The following is a 22,742-nucleotide window of genomic DNA, read 5'->3' on the forward strand; positions in this document are numbered from 1 at the left end:
GAAGAAGAAGAAGAAGAAGAAGAAGAAGAAGAAGAAGAAGAAGAAGAAGGAAGAAGAAGAAGAGGAGGAGGAGGAGGAGGAGGAGGAGGAGGAGGAGGAAAACTTGATGAGAAAAAGCCAAAGAGGAACAACCCAGTTGAAAACTGCATTTACAGTCATAACGATACACACTGCATGCCAATGTAAGCAGTGCCATCACAATTGTGTGGTGACATAGAAAGACAAGAAGAGTGTGTGCCTGCCTGTGTTTGGGGGTGGGGTGAATAGTGACGAGAAGAGGCATAAGCTCGTCCTTGAAGATGAGACATAAACAGTTAATGAAGAAAACTGAAAATCAAAGTCGGGATGCACACAGGGATGTGGGTGTGAACACTACATCAGCAGCAGGCGGTTGGACAGTTGGAAACTTGCACTTGGGGAAGGGACGAGAGGATGGGTAGTGGAAGATACAATTTCTCTTGAAAGCCACAGGTATATATGGCCTAGATTACAATATAGATGCCTAAGCTCCACTGCATAAACAACATGTTGGTTTTAATAAACCTGAACTCAGACTTTAGCTCTGACACTTGCCTGAGCTCTGCTTTTTATCAGAGCTTTGTTGAACTGCTATTCTGATTAAGTTGAATGTGTGTGAACTGTTTTACATGGTGGATACTGGATGCTCAAAATGCTAGTTAAATCCCCGTGTATATCTCGTGGAATCAGAAGCCAGAGTTACACAAAGTCAGGCATTGGATGGGAATGTTTGGCAGAATTTAAAGAAATGTAGATACTGGGTATCATCGTGGTTGTCTTCATAGTCAATGAGCAAAGTTTTTAGTCATGAGGGAAGAAACCAAGTATTGGGAAGAATTTTAACTCAAATAAAGAGGCCAGGAAGTTAAAAAAAAATGTGGGAAACATAAATTATTATAAAATAAGATCCCCAATATAATTTCCTATAGGTGGAACAGAACCATGTGACCATGAGTGGCCATGGTGATGACTGGTATATATATATATATATATATATATATATATATATATATATATATATACATATATATATGTATGTATATATGCCATGTGACCATGAGTGGCCATGGTGATGACTGGTATATATATATGTATATATATACATACATACATAGAGAGAGAGAGACTTTCAACATAGGTATCTTTTGTTGTTAAGGATAATAATAAAAGGAAGAAAAACCACTATCAACCAGCCCTTAAGTTATTATCTTAGCAGCCTCAGACTATAGAAACAAAGACATGGAGAAAGTATATATAAATACTAAAGGAAACTTGTATAAACAGAGGATCAAGAAGATGCAGAAGTGTCCATGGTCCAGAACAGGAAGTTTCCCATCCTATCAATTTCTGTTTTGTAAGTACAATGAAAATTGAGATCTTTGTATTCTTCCCTTCTGTGCCACACAGCCACGCACATTCACTATCCTGGCTAAATAAGAAACCAAGTGAAAACACAAAGTCACCAAGAGAAAGTTAGGCTGGGTGTGCAAGCCTCCAGAAGATGACTTGCCTAGCACATATAAGGCCCTGAGTTTGACTGCTAGGATAATAATGACTGAAATAGAAATTTGCCTTGCACCTTCCCAAGATGCGCAGATAAGATGAGCAATAAAGTTATGTAAGAGGAGATGTGTGAGTGGATCAGATTTTGAGAACGTATTTATTTGAAAGAAAAGCAGCAGTGATTGTTTGGAGACTGGGATTCCACAAAAATCTGATGGTTTTGTCTTGACTAACTTGTCTTCTTGACTTCAAAACATCAATCCAGTATTTCACATCTGTGTCTCTTAAACTCTGAACAAGGCAATAGAAAGAGTTGAATTTTCTGATATACACCAACTCCATAATCAGTGTGTCTGGATGTTTCCATTGACATATGATTCTATTGGGTATGTACTTCAGGTCTTTCAGCAGGAACAGCTAAATGTTAACACTACCCACTACTAATTTCTCTAACCACTTATACGGGAGTAACTCTGGAGCCTATGTCACATGATTTAGTAGTTTAAGAGCTCTGCAACAATAGGAAATAAAGTAAACCTGCAATGATTTCTTTTTTAAAATGCACACAGGCATCATCTCCTTTCCCATCCAGACATTCACAGCCAGCACATGTATAGTTAATGAAATACATAGCTATCTGACAATTTAAATATGTACAAATGAACATGAAAAATAAGGCAGAAGCATGGGAGCTAGAAGGTCGGCGTTCTAGAAGCCACTGTTCTGACCTTCAGTAACCTGTCTCAACATCCTTAGCCATTATGGTCAGCACCCCTCACTGTGTTCACAGGAGGTCTGAGTTATATTACACTCACGTGACTTCTGCCACTTTGATTCACATTACAAGTTAGGCACAGCACACGTATTCCTGTCAATCACCCTTACACACTATATGGACTATCCTTTCGAAGGAAAACATGAATGAAAGGTACTTAAGCTTTGAGGCTGTATTAACCATTCAGAGCTACAGAAACAGCACAATCCAAAACTAAGCCAAGAAAGTCAGTTTGGCACCAATCCAACTGAATTGGTCTCATTTTGAAGCACAACTCTGTGGGTCTCTGTGATGACCAAAGACATGTAAGGAGGCAGTTTGATTCAACATGACTCAGTAGCCGGTGTTGGTTCAGACTTTGTGACACTGGGTAGTTTATTTTGGGTATATTTAAATATAGCACAACTTACTGGGGAAAAAAAATCTCGGTGATAATCAAGTCAATACTATGTGTACAATGAAGTTATAGGTATGAATACATCAAAACTATAAAGTACACATGACATCTTCCATACAGATGTGCTTTACAGATTGAGCAATAGACAAGGGTCTTCGGGGAGGCTCCAGTATGACCTCAGTCAGACAGAGGTCACTAGGCTAGTAACCACCTCCGATCCCAGACTTCTGGGCAAAAAAGCAGCAAGTTTTACATCCCTCCCTTTGAAAAGACAACCTTTTGTGTTCAACATCCCTGGTTTCCCTGGTGCTTATCTGTGAGCACAAGAACCTCTGTGCCTCCTACATGCAACCCAAACCAGCTGCCTTAAGCATCAATTTGTTCTCTAATAAAATGCTTAAACAGGCTCTGTCATTTCCCACACTACTAAAAATGTTTATCGCTGTCATGCCTAGGTGTCATGGGACAGGGCTTCCTTTTTTGCAGTATTTGTGAAATTTGTTATATTGATCTAGAAAGGGGACTTGAGAATCGTACTGCATTGGTAGGCAAATAAAGAGGTAGACATGGTGGTTCTCATAGCTACCTTCACAAAGAGAATTAGTAAAAGGTGAGCACATTTAGGCTTGTTTGAAGATGAAACCAAAGTACAGAGACAGTGATGCACATTGGGACAGTGAGGAAGTCGCTCCACAAAGCCAGAACACAAGTTGAATTTGAAATCAAAATGACCTCAGTAGGAAACAAACTGAAGGGTGCCTCAAAGCTATATTGCCAGCATGGTATGTCTTGGAAGAAAAAAAATAACACAGGTTTTAAAGATGCTCATAGATGGTGGCAGTTATCTCTTTGGCATCTCATTAGAACATGCTACTGCTCTATCATGCTGGGTACCACATTAAACATTTTCACGTGCACTTACTCTTGACAAATGAAATGGGCTTTATCCCCACTTGCAGATGAGGGGGTGGGGGCTGCAGTCATAGTCACATGACTTAGTGATTGCTCTTGGTCTCAAACCCAAGAAAGTATTTATCTGCTGCTCAGCATTGTAAGGACAGTCCCATCAATCTCACAGTAGTTCTACAGATTCCATAGTAGCTCACCAGTCATGTCACAGAACAGAGGATACACACACAGCAATTTAAAACCTGCATTCTTGCAGATTAACAGTTGAGGGCAGTTTGTACATGTATAGCTTCAAATGGCTGTCTACCTATTCCAACATGGAAATGCTTGAATTGCAACTGGATACAGCCAATCCTCATGATACCTGCATTCCCAGTATATATTCTTGATTTTTTTTTTCACTTTCCTTCTGCTTCCTTAAAGCTCTCCTTTGAAAAAAAAACTCCCTTACTGAGCCTAGGAAAGAAAATGGGCTTTGGAAAGGATCCTTCATCTTCACATTCACTCTTTCCAAATAGTCACTTTCCTACCTCTCTCAACATAACAAAGGCTGTCATATGGCTAGGCTTTAGTGGATGTGATGGCTGTTCTTGGCTGTCAACTTGACCATATGGGAATTAACTAAAAACCCAAATTTCTGGGTAGACTTATGAGAGCCTTCTCTGGATCGATCACCTGCGGTTGGAAAACCCATCCTAAATCAGGGCCACACCTTCAGGACATGAAAGCAGCAGCTTTGCTTTTGCCTGCTTGCTCGCACTCTTGCTGAGTTCATATATCCCACTGCTGAGGCATTTCTTCACTGGAATTAGAGCCTACTTCTCCAGGATTCCAACATGGAAGATGACCAGCAAAGGCATCTGGCTTCATGGATTGAACAACTATTGGCTTCTTTGACCTTCCATTAGGCGACAGCCATTGTTGGACTAGCCAGACCACAGCAATCTATGATGGTGTTCTGTATCATGTTTGAGTTGTCACTTTGACTTCCAGAGGAGTACAATTCCATCATCATGGAACTCAAACAATAAATCCAACATGTCACCATTGGACTCTCTAACCCGGAACGTGGCAACTACTGACTTTGAATAAAAAGTGAAAATATCTGGCATAAAGTTCATCTTTGTGACTGTCTGGAAAACCCAGTCACCACAGGCAGGAATGCTTATATTCACTAAGATGTAGGCTCTCTATACATACACAAATGTTGTTGAAATGTACATGGGAGCAGTAACCTACTCTTGATCTCTCTTGTTGACTTCAGCAAATGCAGAGGCAGCAACAGTCATTTCCTGGACTGGCCAGAGTACCGGGTATTTCTCAGATGGGGCAGAATCTGAGAGAGGACACTTTTTAACCTGCAACTGAAGTGGGAACCAACTCACTGGATTTTATTCACATGCATTTCATTTAATGATAAATGAAGACACATCCCCAAGGATAAAGTCTCAAGGAGTATACACACATTGTTGGTTTTGAAAGTCTTTATGTGATTGAAGGAAAACACAAAAGACCTATACCCTCCCTATCCAAGAGGAGGGAATGAACAACCAGGCAGGGCAAACAGTTGTCATGGGGCTTCGGAGAAGAAACCACCCAAACAGCTGGCTAATGGTCACTGAAGGAATAAGCAAGCTGCTGATGGGCAGGCAGGAGACATCCAAAGGGAAACAAGCTACAAAGTACAGGGGCCACGAAGGGCCAGGATCACGGCTTCTGTGTGGTCCTGGCTGAGGAATGATCTGGTCGAAGCAGGCTCTCTATATCCAATGTAGGTATGAACTCCATATTCATAGGGAAGAAAAAAACAGGCTGTGACCAAACAGCAGCTGATGCCCTGCTGAAGAACACATATAACCAAGGCCATGCAGTCTTGTCAAGATGCCTAAAATCCAGTCCATGAGAATTAACCAGAGAAGAGTGGAACCGTAGACGTGTTGGGACATGTTTGTAAGCATGGATGACCAGAAGAAATGGAGGCAGAAACTGAACTGGAAATTGACAGAATTGTTTGAAATCACAACAGGGCCCCTAGGCAAAATATTCGGTAAAATGGATACCTCTGGAATCTTAAGCTGTCAGAGAGGGAAGGGAACAGGGAGCCAGGCAGTCTCCACTCCAGACAGGGATGCTCTGGTAGGAGTCGTCCTGCTAGGTGGAGGAGCCCTTTCCTGTTTCCCTTGCATTCCACCTCTGCTGTGAGGCGTTACACTATGTTAAGTATGTATTCAGTCTTGCAGAGATTTGGAAATCACAAAGGGATTGTTCTTATCAAGGTGGTGTAATTATCTTATTATTTTTCTCATTAAGAAATTCTTAGAATAGTTGACTGAATGTTGAAGGTTCTGAATATAAGATATTATATAAGTATAAATTTAATAAATTGCTACTTTAAAAAAATTCGAGGGGATAATCTACATAAAATAGGCTATCATTTCTCACTAAAAAAAGGCAAGGTAACTAGAGCAAATTTGTTAGAATTTCAATAAACTACCTTTTCAAGACATAAGATTTTTACCATCAACCAAAATGTTTTTGTAAAAATTTGTTATGTAAATACACGGTAGCTGTCTTGAGACACACCAGAAGAGGGCATCATATCTCATTACAGATGGCTGTGAGCCACCATGTGGTTGCTGGGCATTGAACTCAGGACCTCTGGAAGAACAGCTCTTAACCACTGTGCCATCTCTCCAGCACCCCTCGAAATATTTTTTAAAAATCAACATAATGGCAATCTTTTGACTTCAGAGGAACTCGGGCAGACGTTGCTCAGATTCCCAGTTTTGAACACTACTCTCAAAGACTGGTTCAGTGGGTCTGAAGAAACTCAACATGTATTCTGATAATGCAGACCAAGAAAGTACAACGGAAAGATCAATATTTTGAGGTTTGGCAAAAAAAAAAAAAATTAACAGGAATCATAAATTATAGTATTATTTTGTTAAGTAACTTATACTACTTCTTGACTTTCGAGAAAAATGTTCTTAAAATGCTTTTGTAAAGTCATCTCTATAAAAATGCACACAAGGCTTTGTATATTCTTAGACGTCCGAGTGCCTCTGAAGGCCCACAGCAAGACTGCCCACGCTGGAGTGCCTGGCACATGGGTGCACACAAGGTCAGCACAAACACCAAGAGTTCCATTACACAACTGTGCAGGGATAGGCCGACAGGACTGCCCTAAGAGCCCTGGGCCCCGACACGGTTCCATGACCATCACTCTCCCAGGAGGACGGCCGAAAAAGGCTGACTTCCTATTAACCTAAAGTTTTCTACATAAAGAGATGAAAAGTTTGGAAACAAGAGTAAAACAGATCCTTAAATAGGTCTTGTTTCTCATACACTCATAAAAATTGAAAATACACAAGGAGGTAAAATTAGAAACAATCTAAATTTTAACATCCTTGTGTATCACATAACATTACAAATGCTCTACATGCTGATAGGTATATACATACCAAAACCGTGTGCGTGCGTGCGTGCGTGCGTGCGTGCGTGCGAACATTCTGTGAACACCAAAACGATCTTTTCAAAGGATGTGCCAAGAAATTTACCTGGGGGCTGGTGAGATGGCTCAGTGGGTAAGAGCACCCGACTGCTCTTCCGAAGGTCCAGAGTTCAAATCCCAGCAACCACATGGTGGCTCACAACCATCCACAACGAGATCTGGCGCCCTCTTCTGGAGTGTCTGAAGACAGCTACAGTGTACTTATATATAATAAATAAATCTTTAAAAAATAATTAAAAAAAAAAAAAAGAAATTTACCTGAACTCTATGTTCTCACAATCCCAGCAGCTCATTTTGCACAGTGTTTCGAGCTGGAATCTGATTAAGATCCAGCTGGGCTGATTAAGACTTTACCAACTCTAATGCGTTATCACTTCCATATAAAAAAATACGCTCCAAAGAAATGCATATTTTTAGTAAAAATATTTTAGCAAGCAGTTTCATACCAAAACTTGACAAAAGTTCAACTTATGAAACATATTAAATTTTCTTTAATCTGAAGTAGATATTGTATTACGTAGAAAGACGTCCGAACACCCACTGTCCAGGAAGAACGAGGAGGACATCAAGATGTTCTGAGCAATTTCCTGCATGGCAGGAAATGAAAGGCTGGAGATGATGCGCTTGTGAGCAGTTTACTCTTCTAAATGGGCTTACTCATTATTAACTGATAAGAGATAACACACAATATTAAAACCCCACATCTGATGGTTCTAGGGCCACGACTGTCCATTAATACTCAGCTAGTGGGCAAGTTCCTTTGGTTCCTTTACTTTCTGGGGAAGAAAAAAAAAAAAAAAACAATGTATACAATCCTCACAAGACAGCTGCTTCAGTGACACGCCATGAGCATGCACACTTCTGAACGGTGTGCTCACGTATGGAGTTGTCGTGCATGTTGGCATGGCCGTCTCACTGGCGTGGCGGCTGTGAATGCTGAGGTGCACGCTCTGATGAAGCAGCAGCCGTTTCCAAGTGCAATGTAACTGAAAACACTAAAGCAGCTTTGATCTCATTTAATGATATGTACAAGAGTTAACAAATTACAATTAAAACGGAATTTGTTATGGCAATTCCACAGAACTTAAAAACATGCAACACTGCATGGTAAAAACAGCTTCATTCATATACAAAAAATATTCCTTTGAGACTCATGACAGTGCCTGGACACTTCTGACATAAGCTTTTTGCAAAGAATATTTTAAAAACTGTAACGATCTGATTAACCAATTAGTGCAGTATTAGGAAAGATAATAAACATTATTAGTAAAGAGGTTACAGTGATTTATAGCAGGTATAGACAGAGTTCAATGTAGTCTCATTAAATAAATGTTGTTAAGAAAATAGTTTTGAAAAAGATCTTATATTGAAGCCATGTATTAATTTTGTTGAATCAGCTTATATAAATCAATAGTCAAGTTTATTCAGTTAAAGAAAATAGGACTATGCTTTCTTATACTCATAAATAGTACATATATATAGCCTATATACAAGTGAAGAAAAGTTCTTTGTAAAAAAACCATACTGCCAATCCAGTTGCTAAGGTTGAAATAGTTCTTTATCCACGTTTAACTACGTTGGTAAAAATGTCTTATTTAAATCACATTCAACCAGCATAAATAGTTAAGCTGAATATTGTTGTAAACAATAGAAAAACCAAATTTGTATTTTAAATTTCATCTCTGAGTAACAATCTACTTCTCAGCTTAGAATGCTTTATAAAGGCTCAACATTTAATGTAATCAAGTCCAAAGCCCTCTAGAGAATAAACAGTGAATGCTTTTCCAAGTGCATAATTTCCAGAGCTTTCACTTGAAGTATTTATCCAATCCCAGTTCATCAGCAACAAAATAAAATGTGCTTGGCTATAAAAATACTAAGGAATGTTATTGAAAAGGAAAGGCTATTTGGTAGAAGTAACTACAAAAATAATTAGTTTAAAACTTTGTAAAGCTTTAATGCAAGAACATCAGTACACTGTCTCTCCATAAAACTTAAAGCATGATCAATACCAAGACTGTGAATGTCTATCTTTCATGGACTTAAAAAGGNATTGCAACAAAGTATCTCAAAAACTGTAAGACAAATGATCATGCAGGTGTTNATCTGCAGGCACTCGGGGATGCTAATGTCTGGGCTGGACTGTCTTTGGCTTCACTGGCAGCAAGGATGGGCAAGGTGCTACTTGGAAATGCAGATACAGGACAAGGGCTGCCAACATTTTCATCAGTGTCGGAATCTGGCNTTGTAATTTCACTGTCCTGAAGTCCCAGGATCTCACAAACTGCTTGTGGCAATTCCTGAGTATGAAAAATCAAATATAAAATCACAACTTAGGAAAAATATCCACAAAATAACCTTTTAATAGTAACTTGGTTTCAGAGTCTGAACATTATTCATTTGAACTGGGTAAGTGCTGATATGTTCTGTAACGAGGCAGCAAGATGCAGCGGGAGGAGGTGCCTTAGCAGACCACACTGAGGCATCCCCACTGAGGTATGGTTTATTTGGGAGCATGAGAAGTGGGATTGAGAAGGGAGTAGAGGCAAAGAGAAGGGGCGAGGCCAGGCAGGAACACGTGGGGAGGCATAGAAGGTGAGGGAGAGAGTGAAGGTGAGAGAGTAAGAGAGTGAGAGCGTGAGGAGAAAAAGAGCAAGAAAAGGGGGGAGCCAAAGAGAAGGGGGCGAGAGAGAGGAAGGGGGGGGGGGAGTCCAAACAGTCCTTTTATAGCAAGGCAGGCTTCTACTTGACTGTTGCTAGGTAACTTTTTGGGCAGAGCCTAGAAGAAATGCTACCAACTGCCATATACTCTTCTCACATTTTCCTCTACTCCAAATGAAATTTTAGCCATCTATTTTGTCTCATGAATCTAGTTAGCTTTAAATGTCAACTTGACAAGAGCCTGGAGTCATCTGAGAAGAGACTGTCAATTAAGGGAATGCCCACTATCACACTGGCCTGTAGGCATGTCTGTGGGGATGATCTTGATTGATAATTGATGTAGGAAGACTCAGTCCAGTGTGAACTACACCATTCCCTGAATGGTCCTAAGCTGGGCTGGACCAAGCCACATAAGAAAGCTAGGTAGGGAGCTGGAGAAGCCTGTTAGCTCAATAACTGCCTGAAACTCAAGCTCTACAGGGACCAACATCTCTGACTTTCAAGGACATCTGGACTCATATGCTCATGCAACAGACGCAGATACACAATCTTTTAAAAATACTAGTAAGCAGGAGGCTGTGAGTGAGCGAGGTAGTAACACCCTTTCCTGGTTCTGCTTTAAATTCCTGTTCTGCAGTCCCTCTATGATGGAGTGTGACCTGCGCACTGAAATAAACCCAGGCCTCTTCCTCATTTGCTTTCAGTAGGTGTTTTGTCACAGCAATGGAATGAAAGTCAAACAAAAGCAGTTTCTGGATTTCATCTAAGTGCAATCACTCCTATGTCACCAGACCTCCGTGGACCTGCTTGTTGCTGTTTGCTTGCTTTGGCCTTTACATTGTATTAAACTACTATGCACAGGCTCATGTAGGCCAGGTATTAGGATTTTGTCTGGACTCCACCCCTACAGTTACCTGGCAACAGCCAGATACGCCTGGCCCACTATAAAAGGAGCTGCTTGCCCCCTCCTCTCTCTTACTCCTGCTTTTCTCCCTTGCCTCTTGCCCCCTTGCTCCCCCTCTCTCCCCACTTCCCCCCTCCACATAGTCATGGCCAGCCTCTACTCTCTCCTTTTGTCTGCCTTTCTCTGCCTCTACTACTCTCTTAATTCCCCTCCCATTCCCTGAATAAACCCTATTCTATACTATACCGTTGCATGGCTAACCCCTCAGGGGGAAGGGATGCCTTGGCATGGGCCTGCAGAAGTACTCCCTTCCCCCATAGAACATATTCTTCTATCTTTTTATAGTCACAACACTAGGCTAGACTCAAACTCATCACACAGCTGAGGCTGGCCTTGAACTCATGATCCTCTGGTGAGACTGCAACATTGAGTTTTCTAACATTTACAATTTACCTTCTCTCTCCTTCTTACAGTTACAATCTCCTCAGGAAACACTAGTTCCTTAAAGAGTCAAAATAATCTCCCTGGTACGTTTTGAAACAGAATAGCTAGCCAAGGAACATCCCTAGACTGACTCTTCAGACCCATGAGGGATGGGGATACAAAGCTGAAACAAAACTTGTTTTGAAAATGAAAAGGCTGTTTCAGTCCCTATGAACTGCGGGGTTTGACTGGGTCTGCCTGTGCTTCCGGGGCTTAGAACAAAAAGGTGCACTGTTCCTCCCTGTGTCCCCTCCCCACCCACCCCAGATGCTGGGCAGGTAGCGAGACAAAAAAGCAGCAACCTTCCTTCCCCTCCCTCCTCGCTCCTCTGCTTTTGTGACAGATGCCTCAGGATGCCTTCTCCAGAAGCCCCTCCCTCCCCACATGGCTGCCATGGCTGCTGGAACCTGGCTTTGTCTTCCTTTGTGCGCCCCCGCCCACCCCTCCTCTGAGCAGCCGCAGACACTTACCACTTGCCCGCCCTTGAGTTTTTCTTTTAACTTTAATATAATTTTTAAAAGAGATTGTTTGAGCTTAAAAATAAAACTTAGAAAAAAAATAAAGAAACAAGGCACACTCTAACTTGGTTTAAATTCAGATTAAGAAGCAATCAGCTCTGTCTTGCTTTTTAGCAACAGAAACTGAGTTGGTGAGAATGCATGCAGTAAGACAAACTGCCATCCAGTCCTTTCTGATTAGCACCTATTTTTGGTGGTGGGTGCTGCATATTCAATAAGAGATCTTGTTGCATTCATTAAGTTGGATAATGTATTACCACGTAAAACCTACAGCCTCAAGTTGTAGAAATATTTTCATTACTTTTGCCATTTTGCCAATTAAATGCTTCCAATCCGGCATAATTAGTTAACTGTTTTCAATTAAGTGAGGTAAACTTACAAAAGTAAATAACTAAAAGCTTTGTTTCTGCCCTCAATTTGCTGACTGCCATTCATTTTTCTTATAGGGAAATCTTTCTTAGCTGATTAAAAAGAGGGAGAAAAATATTGCAATTATTTGCAGCGCTGTATACCTTGCATTGTGTCATCTGTAGGGAAATTGCTTCTGCTTTACACAGTATATCTTCCACATCAATTTTCATGGACAATTCATTGATGTGCTAAAAAAAAAATCAACAAAAGAGAATGATAATCAAAACAGAAAGCTCTATTATACTCCACAACATAAACAATTTATTATCAGTTATTCTGCACTGCAGATATTACCCACAATATAAAAATATCCACATATTACAAATCCACAGAAACTCCAACACATCTTTCAGTACACTCAGTTTTGAAGGCAAAGAACAGCTAATGAGTGCACAAAACATTAAACCTAGCAGTCTTCTAGCTCAGTTATAAGCAAAAGACAATTAGTTTTTCTTTAAAAACTAAACTATATTAAACAGCATTTATTCAACTTCCTTTCTGTCCTAAACAACTGCTCGATACTAACTGACCAATGTGTATTTACCGAACTGTGATTCTCTTACACTAAGCGAGTCCAGCACCTGGTGTTAGGGACACAAAGATTCAACAACACTCCAAAGAAATGTTTGGTACATGAGGCCCACCAGAGAGAGAACACTAGGATCTATACTGAGAGAAGACCCACCTTAAGGATTTCATTGAAGCCATAGTGCTTTTCCATTATCTGTTGCTTTTCTGATTCCAGGATGGCACAACACAGAAGAAGATGAAAATTCTTACAGGGCAGTTCAGTCCACATTACCTACAAAAAAATATAAGTTACTCAGTAAACAAAATTAATTCTAAACTATTTCTCCAAAGATACAAGCTAATTCTGAAGCAGTAAACATGCCTAGTTGGAATAGTCCAGTTTTCTACACATGAAAAGTGAAGGAGTCTTACCTCTAACTATAAAGGAACCAAAATGAAGTTTTCTATTTGACAGACTTCCAGAGAGCAACTGATGATGCAGCATTCCTAACTGATGGCCACACTCTTAGGGCAACCGTAAAATGTTAAGGTTAGACCTATTTCCAGTACTTTTCCAGACCTTTCTGACCTTTCTCACAAATATTCAGTCCTTTAAAAAATTTCAGAGGGAACTAAATCCTACAAACTAAAAAAGCACCAATTACAGTGCATAGGAGCAAACACAGCCATTGATACTTCTCCACTATAGGTAGTAAAACCTTGTGTCACATTGAAACTCAAGATGACGAATACCCAAATCCAACAAAACCTGGAGGGACTACCCAAAATGAACGCCCAACTACACAGGCATCTGAGCAATCGCTGCATTTCATCCTAAATACAAGCTGATGCCAACCAACTCAAGACCTCTATTCCCCACAAACGTACTTAATGAAACCTTTTCTTGGAAGAAAAAACATACAATCAATGCTAGAAGAACATAACTGAAATGCTTTTTACTTTTATAAAGAAGAAATCAAGTTAACGCAATTTGAAAATTGTAATTTCAAGACAATTATCCTCAAAGTTTTAGGCCATTTGGTAACGACAGTTTCATGAGTTAGTCCAGCTAAGTGGTCACAGTATTTTTGATTTATCTTAAAGAGTTCATGACCAGGAGTGCTTGCCACAAACAACTCTAGGTTTTATTCTTTGTGTTTGTGTGTTTTAAGACAGTGAGAACGAATGGGTGGGGAGGAGGAGGGGAGGATCAGGGAGGAGTTATGGGAGGGGAAAACACGGATGAAAGTATATTGTATGAAAACAAATTGTAATAAAAAAGGTCAGGTTCTAACTGCACATATCTGGTGCACATTTAAGTATGAATCCATGCAGAACACAGCGGCTCAAAGCAATCTCCTTCAGCTAGCACACAGCAATAGCGGTGGTAACCCAGGAAACAATTCCCAGCTCTAAGTTGTTCTTGATATATGTGGTAGAAATTCGCTAATTTCTTAGTCTGTATAAAGCTATAACAATAGTAAGACATTATACTGTTGTACTTTTTAAAAAACATACTAGATCTATTATTAACATATACTCACAAATAATGATAAAAATAGTAATTTTCTATTTTCCCTTGAAAGTTCTCCTGAGTACAGCCAACACAAAGCAGAATAAGGAATCTCCCTTACAGAGGACTAGGACAGGGCAGTAACTAAGGAGAGCTACACCCTTCTTGGAAATAAAGGAAGGTTGGAAGCTTTGGGGTATGCTTCTTTTATATTATTACTTCTATATTATCACCAGTGTGCTCTAACTCTGAAAATGGACAACACACGCCATCTCTGTTGTGATACCTCACCCTATAACCCAAGCTATAGCACAATCTTTCATAAAGTCAAGTCTTAATTCAATCAGAAAGTAGCACATGATGTCTGAGCCACTACTGCAGCAGAGGCCGTGTCTTGCTAGACAGGGTTCCCAGATGAGCATGCCTGACGAACTCCCTTCCGGGGCATGCATAATACCTTCCAGTGCTATGACATCTATTAGTAGGAATGAAGCTTTCAAGTGAGTACCAGCTCCACTTCATCTTGTTCTAGGGTTCAAAATATGATGACTCTGGCAACAGTTTTACTGTCAAGTTCTGGAGGGTAACCAAGAGCACTGGCTGTAGTAGTTGGGAGTGGGTGGAGGGTGTCCTACAGAACCTCAGTGGCCAACAACTCCAAAAGAAGCAACCTAATCCTGGCATTGGGCTTATCTGTTAGCCAGTTACGACACAGGGCAGTGATTCCATTTTAACTACATGTGCTTGTGTGTGTTTAATCACAAGTGCACACCACACCCACATGTGGTTTTTGAAAGGTCTTTAAATGTTATCTCCCTCCCCATACTCCCTTCTCTACTCCCAACCCATTTAACCCTTCCTGTTTCCTTATTCCCTTTTAACCTTTCACATCAATAGATGTTATCTATCTCCACTCTCTGGAAAGTGCCTCCCTAAAGCCTCTTAGTAAACTTCCTGACCTCTATGGGTATTCCAAATGAAACACACAGATCTGATGATTCATGAATGTGAGCACTCATGAAGTTTGTCTCTTTCTGGGTCAGGGTTCTCTAACTCAGGATAACTTTTTCCAGCTGCATCCACTTATCTGCAAATTTCATTTTCTTAACAGCTGTATAATATATCACATTGGGTTAATGTGCCACAATTTTATTATTCATTTATCAGCTGATCATTAGCTAGGCTGTTTCCATTTCCTGGCTATTATAAGTAGAGCAACAATGTGTAAGAGGTTGGTCTGCTGCTGCTGCTATGTATTCAAATGCTAAATACAGGCCCCCAAGATCTGGTTGCCCTTCACACCTGACAAAGAGATCCTTCTCCTACATTAAGTGATGTTATATTACACTGCTCCCCAAGTTAATTGGTCAATAAAAGTCTAAAGCCTATGACTGGGCAGTAGACAGGTGGGTGGATTCTCAGTTACCTGACTGGAGATAGTAGGTAGAGACAGGTGGGGGAATGGGAGGGTCCAAGAGAGGAGGAGGCCTCATGAGAGGGGACAGACTATGAGCATGTGGCCAGGAGAAACAGCAAGGAACAAGGGACCTGTGGCTGGGATGTGAGTTAGAACAGCTCAAAACCTGCCCAATCTAGTCTCACAGCTTGTAAATAAAATACCTGGACTGTGTGGTTTTTATATGGGCAGGTTAGAATATTTAATTCATTTTGCAACAATGAATATGAATGAGCAGGTAGCTCTAAAGTAGGCTATGGAGTCCTTTGAGTATATGCCTAGGATGGCTAATCTTGATTGTCAATTTGACTACATTTGGAATCAACTAAAACCCATGCTGCTAGACATACCTGTGGGGGATTTCCCTGATTGACTATCTGAGATAAAAGGACCCACAGTAAATTGGGGTCAGACTCTTTGGTAGCAGCCGACACGAAAGGACATACACAAGAAAGAAATCATTTGCTTTTTGCTTGCTTGCCCTTACTCTCGAAGATGATTTCATCTAGTCTACTGCTAAAAGCAGATCATATCAGAACACACTTAAGGATTCCAACGGAACAACTGAGAAAGCCAGCCTTATGAACTGAATGAATAACTACTGGATTCTTGGCCTTTTCACCAGGAGTTAGCCTTTGTGGGACTGACTGAACTACTGTAAGTCTATAAACCACTCTAAGAAATTCCCTTTTATATATATACAAACACCCCACCCCATCCCCATACATCCATCACCTTTTTTATTCTATCAGTTCTATTCCTATACAGAATCCTGGCTAACACATCCAAATGGTACAGCTAGATCATACGGTACATCTAGGTAATCCATTCCTAGCACATTAGGCCAAGAAACTATGGGTTATAGGCCGTAGAAGAGACCATACTACTCTTCTTCTACTAAATGGACATCGTATAAAACCAATCCCTATAGACTTACTGTATAATATCCATAGATCAACGTGACTCTCAACCATCATCAGAGAAGTTTCTATTTGCAGTAAATGGTGATTAACATAAAGACACACAAACCTGGCCATGGTGTAGAGAATAAGAGACAAGACAGCAGAATGCTCAGCCCTATCAGGGGCATATATACTGCACCCCTTCCAAAGGGTAGATCATCGTGGAAGAGGGGATGGAGAGAGTGTAAGAGCCAGAGGTAGTGGAAGGTTACAAAGAACTATTCTCTCAGGCATAGCAGGGAAGAAGCGCATATCAACTACAGTAGTTGTGACAACATAGAGCCGGTGCACACCCAAGCCAGATGACATCCCAGAGTGGAGAGGGGAGCCGAGTACACAATCCTATCCCTAGTTGTGGAGCTATTGGTAATTGGTAGCTGCTGTAAAGAGGAGAGGCAGGTTTCTCTAAGAGTGTGGAGAAAGACCACATAGCTAAGGATATTTGGGCAACAGAAATTGGTCTTGACGAATTAAAAACAAAAAAAAAAACAAAAGATGGCAGGCAGTTGGGGGGTGGGGGTCTAAGCTGGGAGGATAGGAAAAGGGGATTGGACGTGGGAAGTATTGGGGAAGGGATGAACACAATTAAAACATATTGCATAAAACCTCAAACCCGCCGGGTGTGGTGGCACACGCCTTTAATTCCAGCACTTGGGAGGCAGAGGCAGGCGGATTTCTGAGTTTGAGGCCAGCCTGGTCTACAGAGTGAGTTCCAGGACAGCCAGGTCTACACAGAGAAACCCTGTCTCAAAAAACAAAACAAAACAAAACAAACAAAAAAACTCAACCTACAATTAGCCCTGCCTCCAAGATGCGCAGGGGGAAATATGGAGCATCAATTGAAGGAATGGCTTGAGACCCATGCCATTAGAGGGAGCCCACCCCTGATACTATTAATGTTAATCTGCCACACTTGCAAACAGGAGCCTGGCATCATCATCATCAGACAGGCTTCACCCAGCAATTGATGGAAACAGATGCAGAGACCCACAGCTTGGGGAATCCTGCAGAACACGAGGAAGGAGGATTGTAGGAGCCAGAGGGGTTAAAGACACCATAAGAAAACCTACAGAATCAACTAACCTGGGCACATGGGGTCTCACAGAGAGTGAACCACCAACCAGGAAGCCTGCATGGGACTGACGTAGGCCCTCTGTGTATGTAACATTGTGCAGCTGGGCCTTCATGTGGGACTCCTAACGTGGGGAGCTGGGGCTGTCTCTGACTACATAGCCTGCCCTTTCAACCCCTTTCTAACTGGGTTGCCTCACCTCATCTCAAGATGAGCCTGGTCCTACTGCAATTGATATGCCAAAGCTGACTGATATCTAAGGAAGGCCTCCCCCTTCTGAGAGGGGGAAGAGGTATGGATGGGGAGCAGAGGACTGCGAGAACAGGAGGGAAGAGAAACCGCAGTCAGGACCACATGAAATTAATTAATTATAACAAAAACTCTCAAAGAATATACACTTAAAAATAAAAAGTAATAAAGTCAAATCTACGGAATTAAGGGTACAGGTAACAAATGACTTAAAACCCTTCTTTCCTGAGATAGCTCTGGGCCCGGCCTCACGCTGCTGTTCTTGAAGAAGAGTCTAAAACGCCAAGAGTGGCACCTAGAGTGGTCAGCTGTCACAGAAGACTCCAGTCACATTTTCAGCCTCATTCTCTACACAGAATAAACTGTTTCTTTCCATAATAAACGTAAGAACTTACCTCCCATAATCGAAGTATATCTAGAAAACTAAATTCCCTTTTAAATCTGATTAAAAGCCATCTGAAGCAAAAATATAGATATCCAGAGTCCTGGGATTCTATACAGAAAAAAAAAAAAAAAAAAAAAAAAGATTTATTCTTATGCTACTATGTCAGAATCAAGGAACCTTCCTCAAACTCAAATTATGTTTCTAGAAGCCTTATATGTCTGACTATATTCTGTCAATTCAATCAAGGAAGCAATTGAAATGTACAGGGTAACTTTAAAACAAAACTAAACAAATATATAACTGTATGAAGACAAAATTATACAAAGTAATCTTAACACTTCTACTCTTTAAAAGAACTCAGGCAAGCGCAGTGGAGCAGTTTTGTCTTTAAAGGTTGCTTTCTGGGGCACGGAGAGACTGCTCAGCAGTTCTAAGTACTTGCTGCTCTTAGAGAAGACCTGGGTTCGATTCCCAACATCTACAAGGTGGCTCATGACAATCCCTAACCCCAGCTCCAGGGAATCAGACAAGCCACGCAGTGCACATAGATGCATGCAAGCCAAACATTCTTACACATAAAATAGTTTTTTTCAGTTGAAAATCAGTTCCTTTACACTCTTACAGGCGTTTCCCTACAATCTGCGTGTATAGTTGCCGTCACTCAACTTACCTAAATAGCTACAAAATCCACTGTCCAATAACCTGAGTAAGGTACTCAACTGGATTAACTGCGTCTTCATGCCCTGCATTTGTTCTTCAAAATTTTGATGCTTTAAAAGAAAAATAATTATCACACAATATTAGTAAGTATTTTGAAATACTAAAAGTATAATCTAAGGGTAAATGTTGGCCCTCTACTGCACTGTTATGCTGAACAAACAAACAAGTAAATGAAAACCCAAAGCATCACTAAAGAGAGACAAAGAAAACCCCTTGGTCTGAAAGTCAGTAGACGCTCAGCCTGGTGCTAAGCTTTGTCTCTGAAAGTAGTATGAAGTTCACAGACATGAATTCATCTATTTTCTAAGGTGGCATACATGGCTCTCTGACAGGACAGAAGCATTTGCTGATCCCAATAATTACTACACTACCAACAGATATTATCCATTTTCATAGTCTAATATTTCTCCAGCCTCTTGAAAAGTTGTTAAAAAGAATTACAACAAGATCACGCAGGAAACATTTCCAGCTCCACCCTAGTGGCTAGATATTACAATCAGTCTCAGGCACTAACATGACTGAAGGCTTCAGAGTCCGTCTGAGCACAGGAGGAATCCCTCTGCTTACCATCTGGTCCATGTAAGAGGCAAAGCACCAAAAGGCATCCACTTCATTCTCCATCACATACAAAAGCGGGGAAAGTAAGTCGCTCATTCCTTGTACATATCCTAAAAAGAAGGGGAAAGTCTCTGAAAACCTAGATTTTATGAATCCTTTTGTGTATATCATCATCATGTAGCTGAAAATTCCTTTTCTATGAATTAAAAACTGGCAGATACACTCATGAAGAAAAGAAAAAGAAAGATATTAATCTAGTAAGTATATGAGAAATATGAGCTGTTTGAGTGCCACGGTAGTCAGGTATCTAGCTGCTAGCGTGTGTTCTACTGCAGATATGGCCATCAAGGGCATGCACCACCTCACTGCCACAGACAGGTGCCTCTCTCACTCTCCTCAGAAAAGCCCCTTCAGCACTGACAGACTATCACAGAAGTCCTCATCTTGGTGAAAACAGAGAGGACACCTGACCACCGAGGTGCTCATCACAAGCAGTACATCTACGACATGACCCCTTATACTCAAGGAACATTACTGAAAAGAGGACAGAAAGGTTCTAAAAGCCAGAGGACCAGGGAGTCCGCTGCAATATTTTGTCTTCTAGATGCAACGGGGAAGCTGCACTCATGACTTCTCAACAATCCAGCGATCACACAAGATCTCAACCACGACACGGTAAAGGAGGCAGTATCACGGGACCCCACCCTAGCAACAGGCAACCATCGACTACTGAGAGATGGAGGACTTGTTTTCCATGGACTACCTCCTCCATTGGCTAATACCGTGCGTCAGCCCTAAACACATATGCATGCAGGCAGCACTGAATGGACCCAGGTTATATTTATTCACTCATTCAATACACACACACACACACTAGTATAAGAAAAATAGGCCATGACTTTTAGAGGGAGCAAGTGGGTAACAGAGAATTGGAGTGAGCAGAGGGAAGGGAAATGGCATAATATTTTAATGAAAAACATTTTTGAAAGATGTGCAAAAGCATCATATGAAAGAAGAGATGAAGGAATAACCCAGAAGAAGGTGAAGTGCACACATTCAAACAGACGCTGAAGAGGATCGAGGCAGCAGGCAGGCAAAGAAAACCGTCAAGGAAAAGAATTACCGAAATAATCAAAGAAAAGTCACAAGGCCACAGTGACCAGGGGCAGTGTACCACACACACTAGCAGCGCAGAACTGGAAAATGCCCACTGCTTCGGCACGCACCACACTGGCTACCTCGCACAAACCACCACAAAACCCCTGTAAACAGCAGCAATCACCCAGTGCTTTTCCTTTTCCCTTGGTATTGACTGGCCAAGGCTAGCAACTGCATTTCATCTTATTAGATCCCTAGCAGCTAAAGCTGTCTCTTAAAACTTCCTTTTCTTTGATGGTACAGTAACTTCTCAGTTATGACCCTACAGTACTTGATTATGTGAACAAGTAGTTCACACATACGCCAGGAGAGCCGGCCCTTTGCAAGCTGCAGCACTTGGGAGAGGGGGCCCTGTGCGTCAATTAGGCAGCACAGAGGGGCTGGCTCTGAAGGCGTGGGCACAGATGAGCCTGCCCCAAGGGCCTGAGAGTGGGAGAGCTGACCCTGCCTCCTGCCAGTGGTGGCACTGGGTGGCCTAGGCAGAACAGTGCTGAGAACTCTCCCTGGTGATGCAAATAAGGGAAAGCCTGGCAGGCTGGCCACTCAGCTGCCATCCAGGACCAGATCCAGAGCTGGCCCATTCCCAAATTATCATCTGTGAACTGTTGGGGCCTGTGAAAGGGGGCCAGTCCTGCTGCTCCAAAGCTGCAGGATCTCCACAATACAGGCAACAGCAGGACAGCTGAGAAGTTCCAGTGAGGATCCGGTATTGATGGGGTCAGAGAAGCCGGACTTACTGCACTGAACAGTTCAAGTGAAGCCGTGTGGACAGCGGGGTGAGACACTGTCACACACTGCAGCTTCCGTGACAAGCTGTTCTCTATGCTTTGTGTAGAGTGTGTGTGTGTGTGTGTGTGTGTGTGTGTTATTTTGGAGGAGAGGTCACAGTGCCCATGGCGGATCCAAGAGGACCAAGAAATGAGTGAGACTATAGTGCATGATGTGAAACTCACAAAGAATCAATAAGAAGTTAAAAAAATAAAGAAATTTAAAAAAAAAAATCACAAATTTTCCCTTAAAAAACAAGGTGCTATTTTTGCTTTTCACATATTAGTTAAGTTTCTTTATTTCTATAAGTCCATCAATATTCTTGTTTTATAAGGGGATTTTCAGACCCCAGACTATTTTACTTATTATTTTATGTTTTTCATATTCTGTCTGCATGTATATCTGTATACCACTCACTGGTGTGCTTGGTATCAACAGAGGCCAGGGGCTAGAATTTGATCTCTTAGAACTGGAGTGACAGAAGGTTGTGAGCCACCATGCAGATGCTAGTGCTTATATGTCTGGGACCTCTGGAAAAGCCACCAGTGTTCTTAACTGCTAAATCCCTCTCCAGCCCTGGGCACCACAATTTTAATCAACAAAAGAACACGAGTTCACTACACCTGTTCCCCTGTACTTTGGTGACTTTTGTACATTCTGATGTTTTGTGGTGGTATGAGGTCAGCCCATGTTAGGTGAGTACTGTACCTCTGAAATGTATCTCCAGTCTTTCCATTTTGATTTTGAGACACTCTCTCACTATGTAGACAGCCTCGAGCTTGCTTTGAGTGTGAGACAGGGTCTCACTAAGAAGACAGCCTTGAGCTTGCTGTGCAGTCCTGAGGCCTTGAACTTGCAATTCGCCTACCTTTCTGCCTCTACCTCAAGAGTAGCTACAACTTTATAGTGCAAGACACGTACGCCTAACACAAAGACTCCCTAACGGGTAACTTGGAAAGTTTCACCCAGCAAAATCCTTCACAGGGAGGCTGTTTAAAGAACGTCTTTAAAAGGAAAGGACAGCACTATACAAGTTACCATCAACTCATTCCTGTTCCTTTTTAGCCAGGAGGAGAAATAAGCCTAATAAGTCTCTTCAGAAAATCCAGATGAGACCTGCAGCACAGAAGGCGTCACATCACCTCCCATTCCCTTACAGTGAGGTGGAGCTGACCTGCCTGTGCTCTAATGCACCACAAGCTGACAACATCCCACAGTCCCCACAGTGTCTGACATCCCACAGTCCCCACAGTGTCTGACATCCCACAGTCCCCACAGTGTCTGACATCCCACAGTCCCCA

The 22,742-nt window shown here is 41.5% G+C and overlaps 1 protein-coding gene across 2 annotated transcripts in view; it reads right to left on the reverse strand.

Annotated features, from left to right (window-relative positions):
• Nucleotides 1–7,893: 7,893 nt before the first annotated feature.
• Nucleotides 7,894–22,742, reverse strand: part of Tbc1d15 (TBC1 domain family member 15) — a 56,606-nt gene continuing 41,757 nt past the window's right edge. For both annotated transcript variants that reach the window (XM_021173958.2, XM_021173957.2), the window contains 6 exons: nucleotides 19,525–19,625; nucleotides 18,908–19,007; nucleotides 18,248–18,345; nucleotides 12,776–12,892; nucleotides 12,192–12,278; nucleotides 7,894–9,413 (listed from right to left, as the gene is read on the reverse strand). In XM_021173958.2, coding sequence (XP_021029617.1) covers nucleotides 9,204–9,413; nucleotides 12,192–12,278; nucleotides 12,776–12,892; nucleotides 18,248–18,345; nucleotides 18,908–19,007; nucleotides 19,525–19,625 — 713 coding nt within the window. In that variant the 3' untranslated portion in view covers nucleotides 7,894–9,203. The remainder of the gene's footprint in view (nucleotides 9,414–12,191; nucleotides 12,279–12,775; nucleotides 12,893–18,247; nucleotides 18,346–18,907; nucleotides 19,008–19,524; nucleotides 19,626–22,742) is intronic.

Source organism: Mus caroli, chromosome 10 (assembly GCF_900094665.2).
Source record: "Mus caroli chromosome 10, CAROLI_EIJ_v1.1, whole genome shotgun sequence".
NCBI classification, from domain to species: domain Eukaryota; kingdom Metazoa; phylum Chordata; class Mammalia; order Rodentia; family Muridae; genus Mus; species Mus caroli.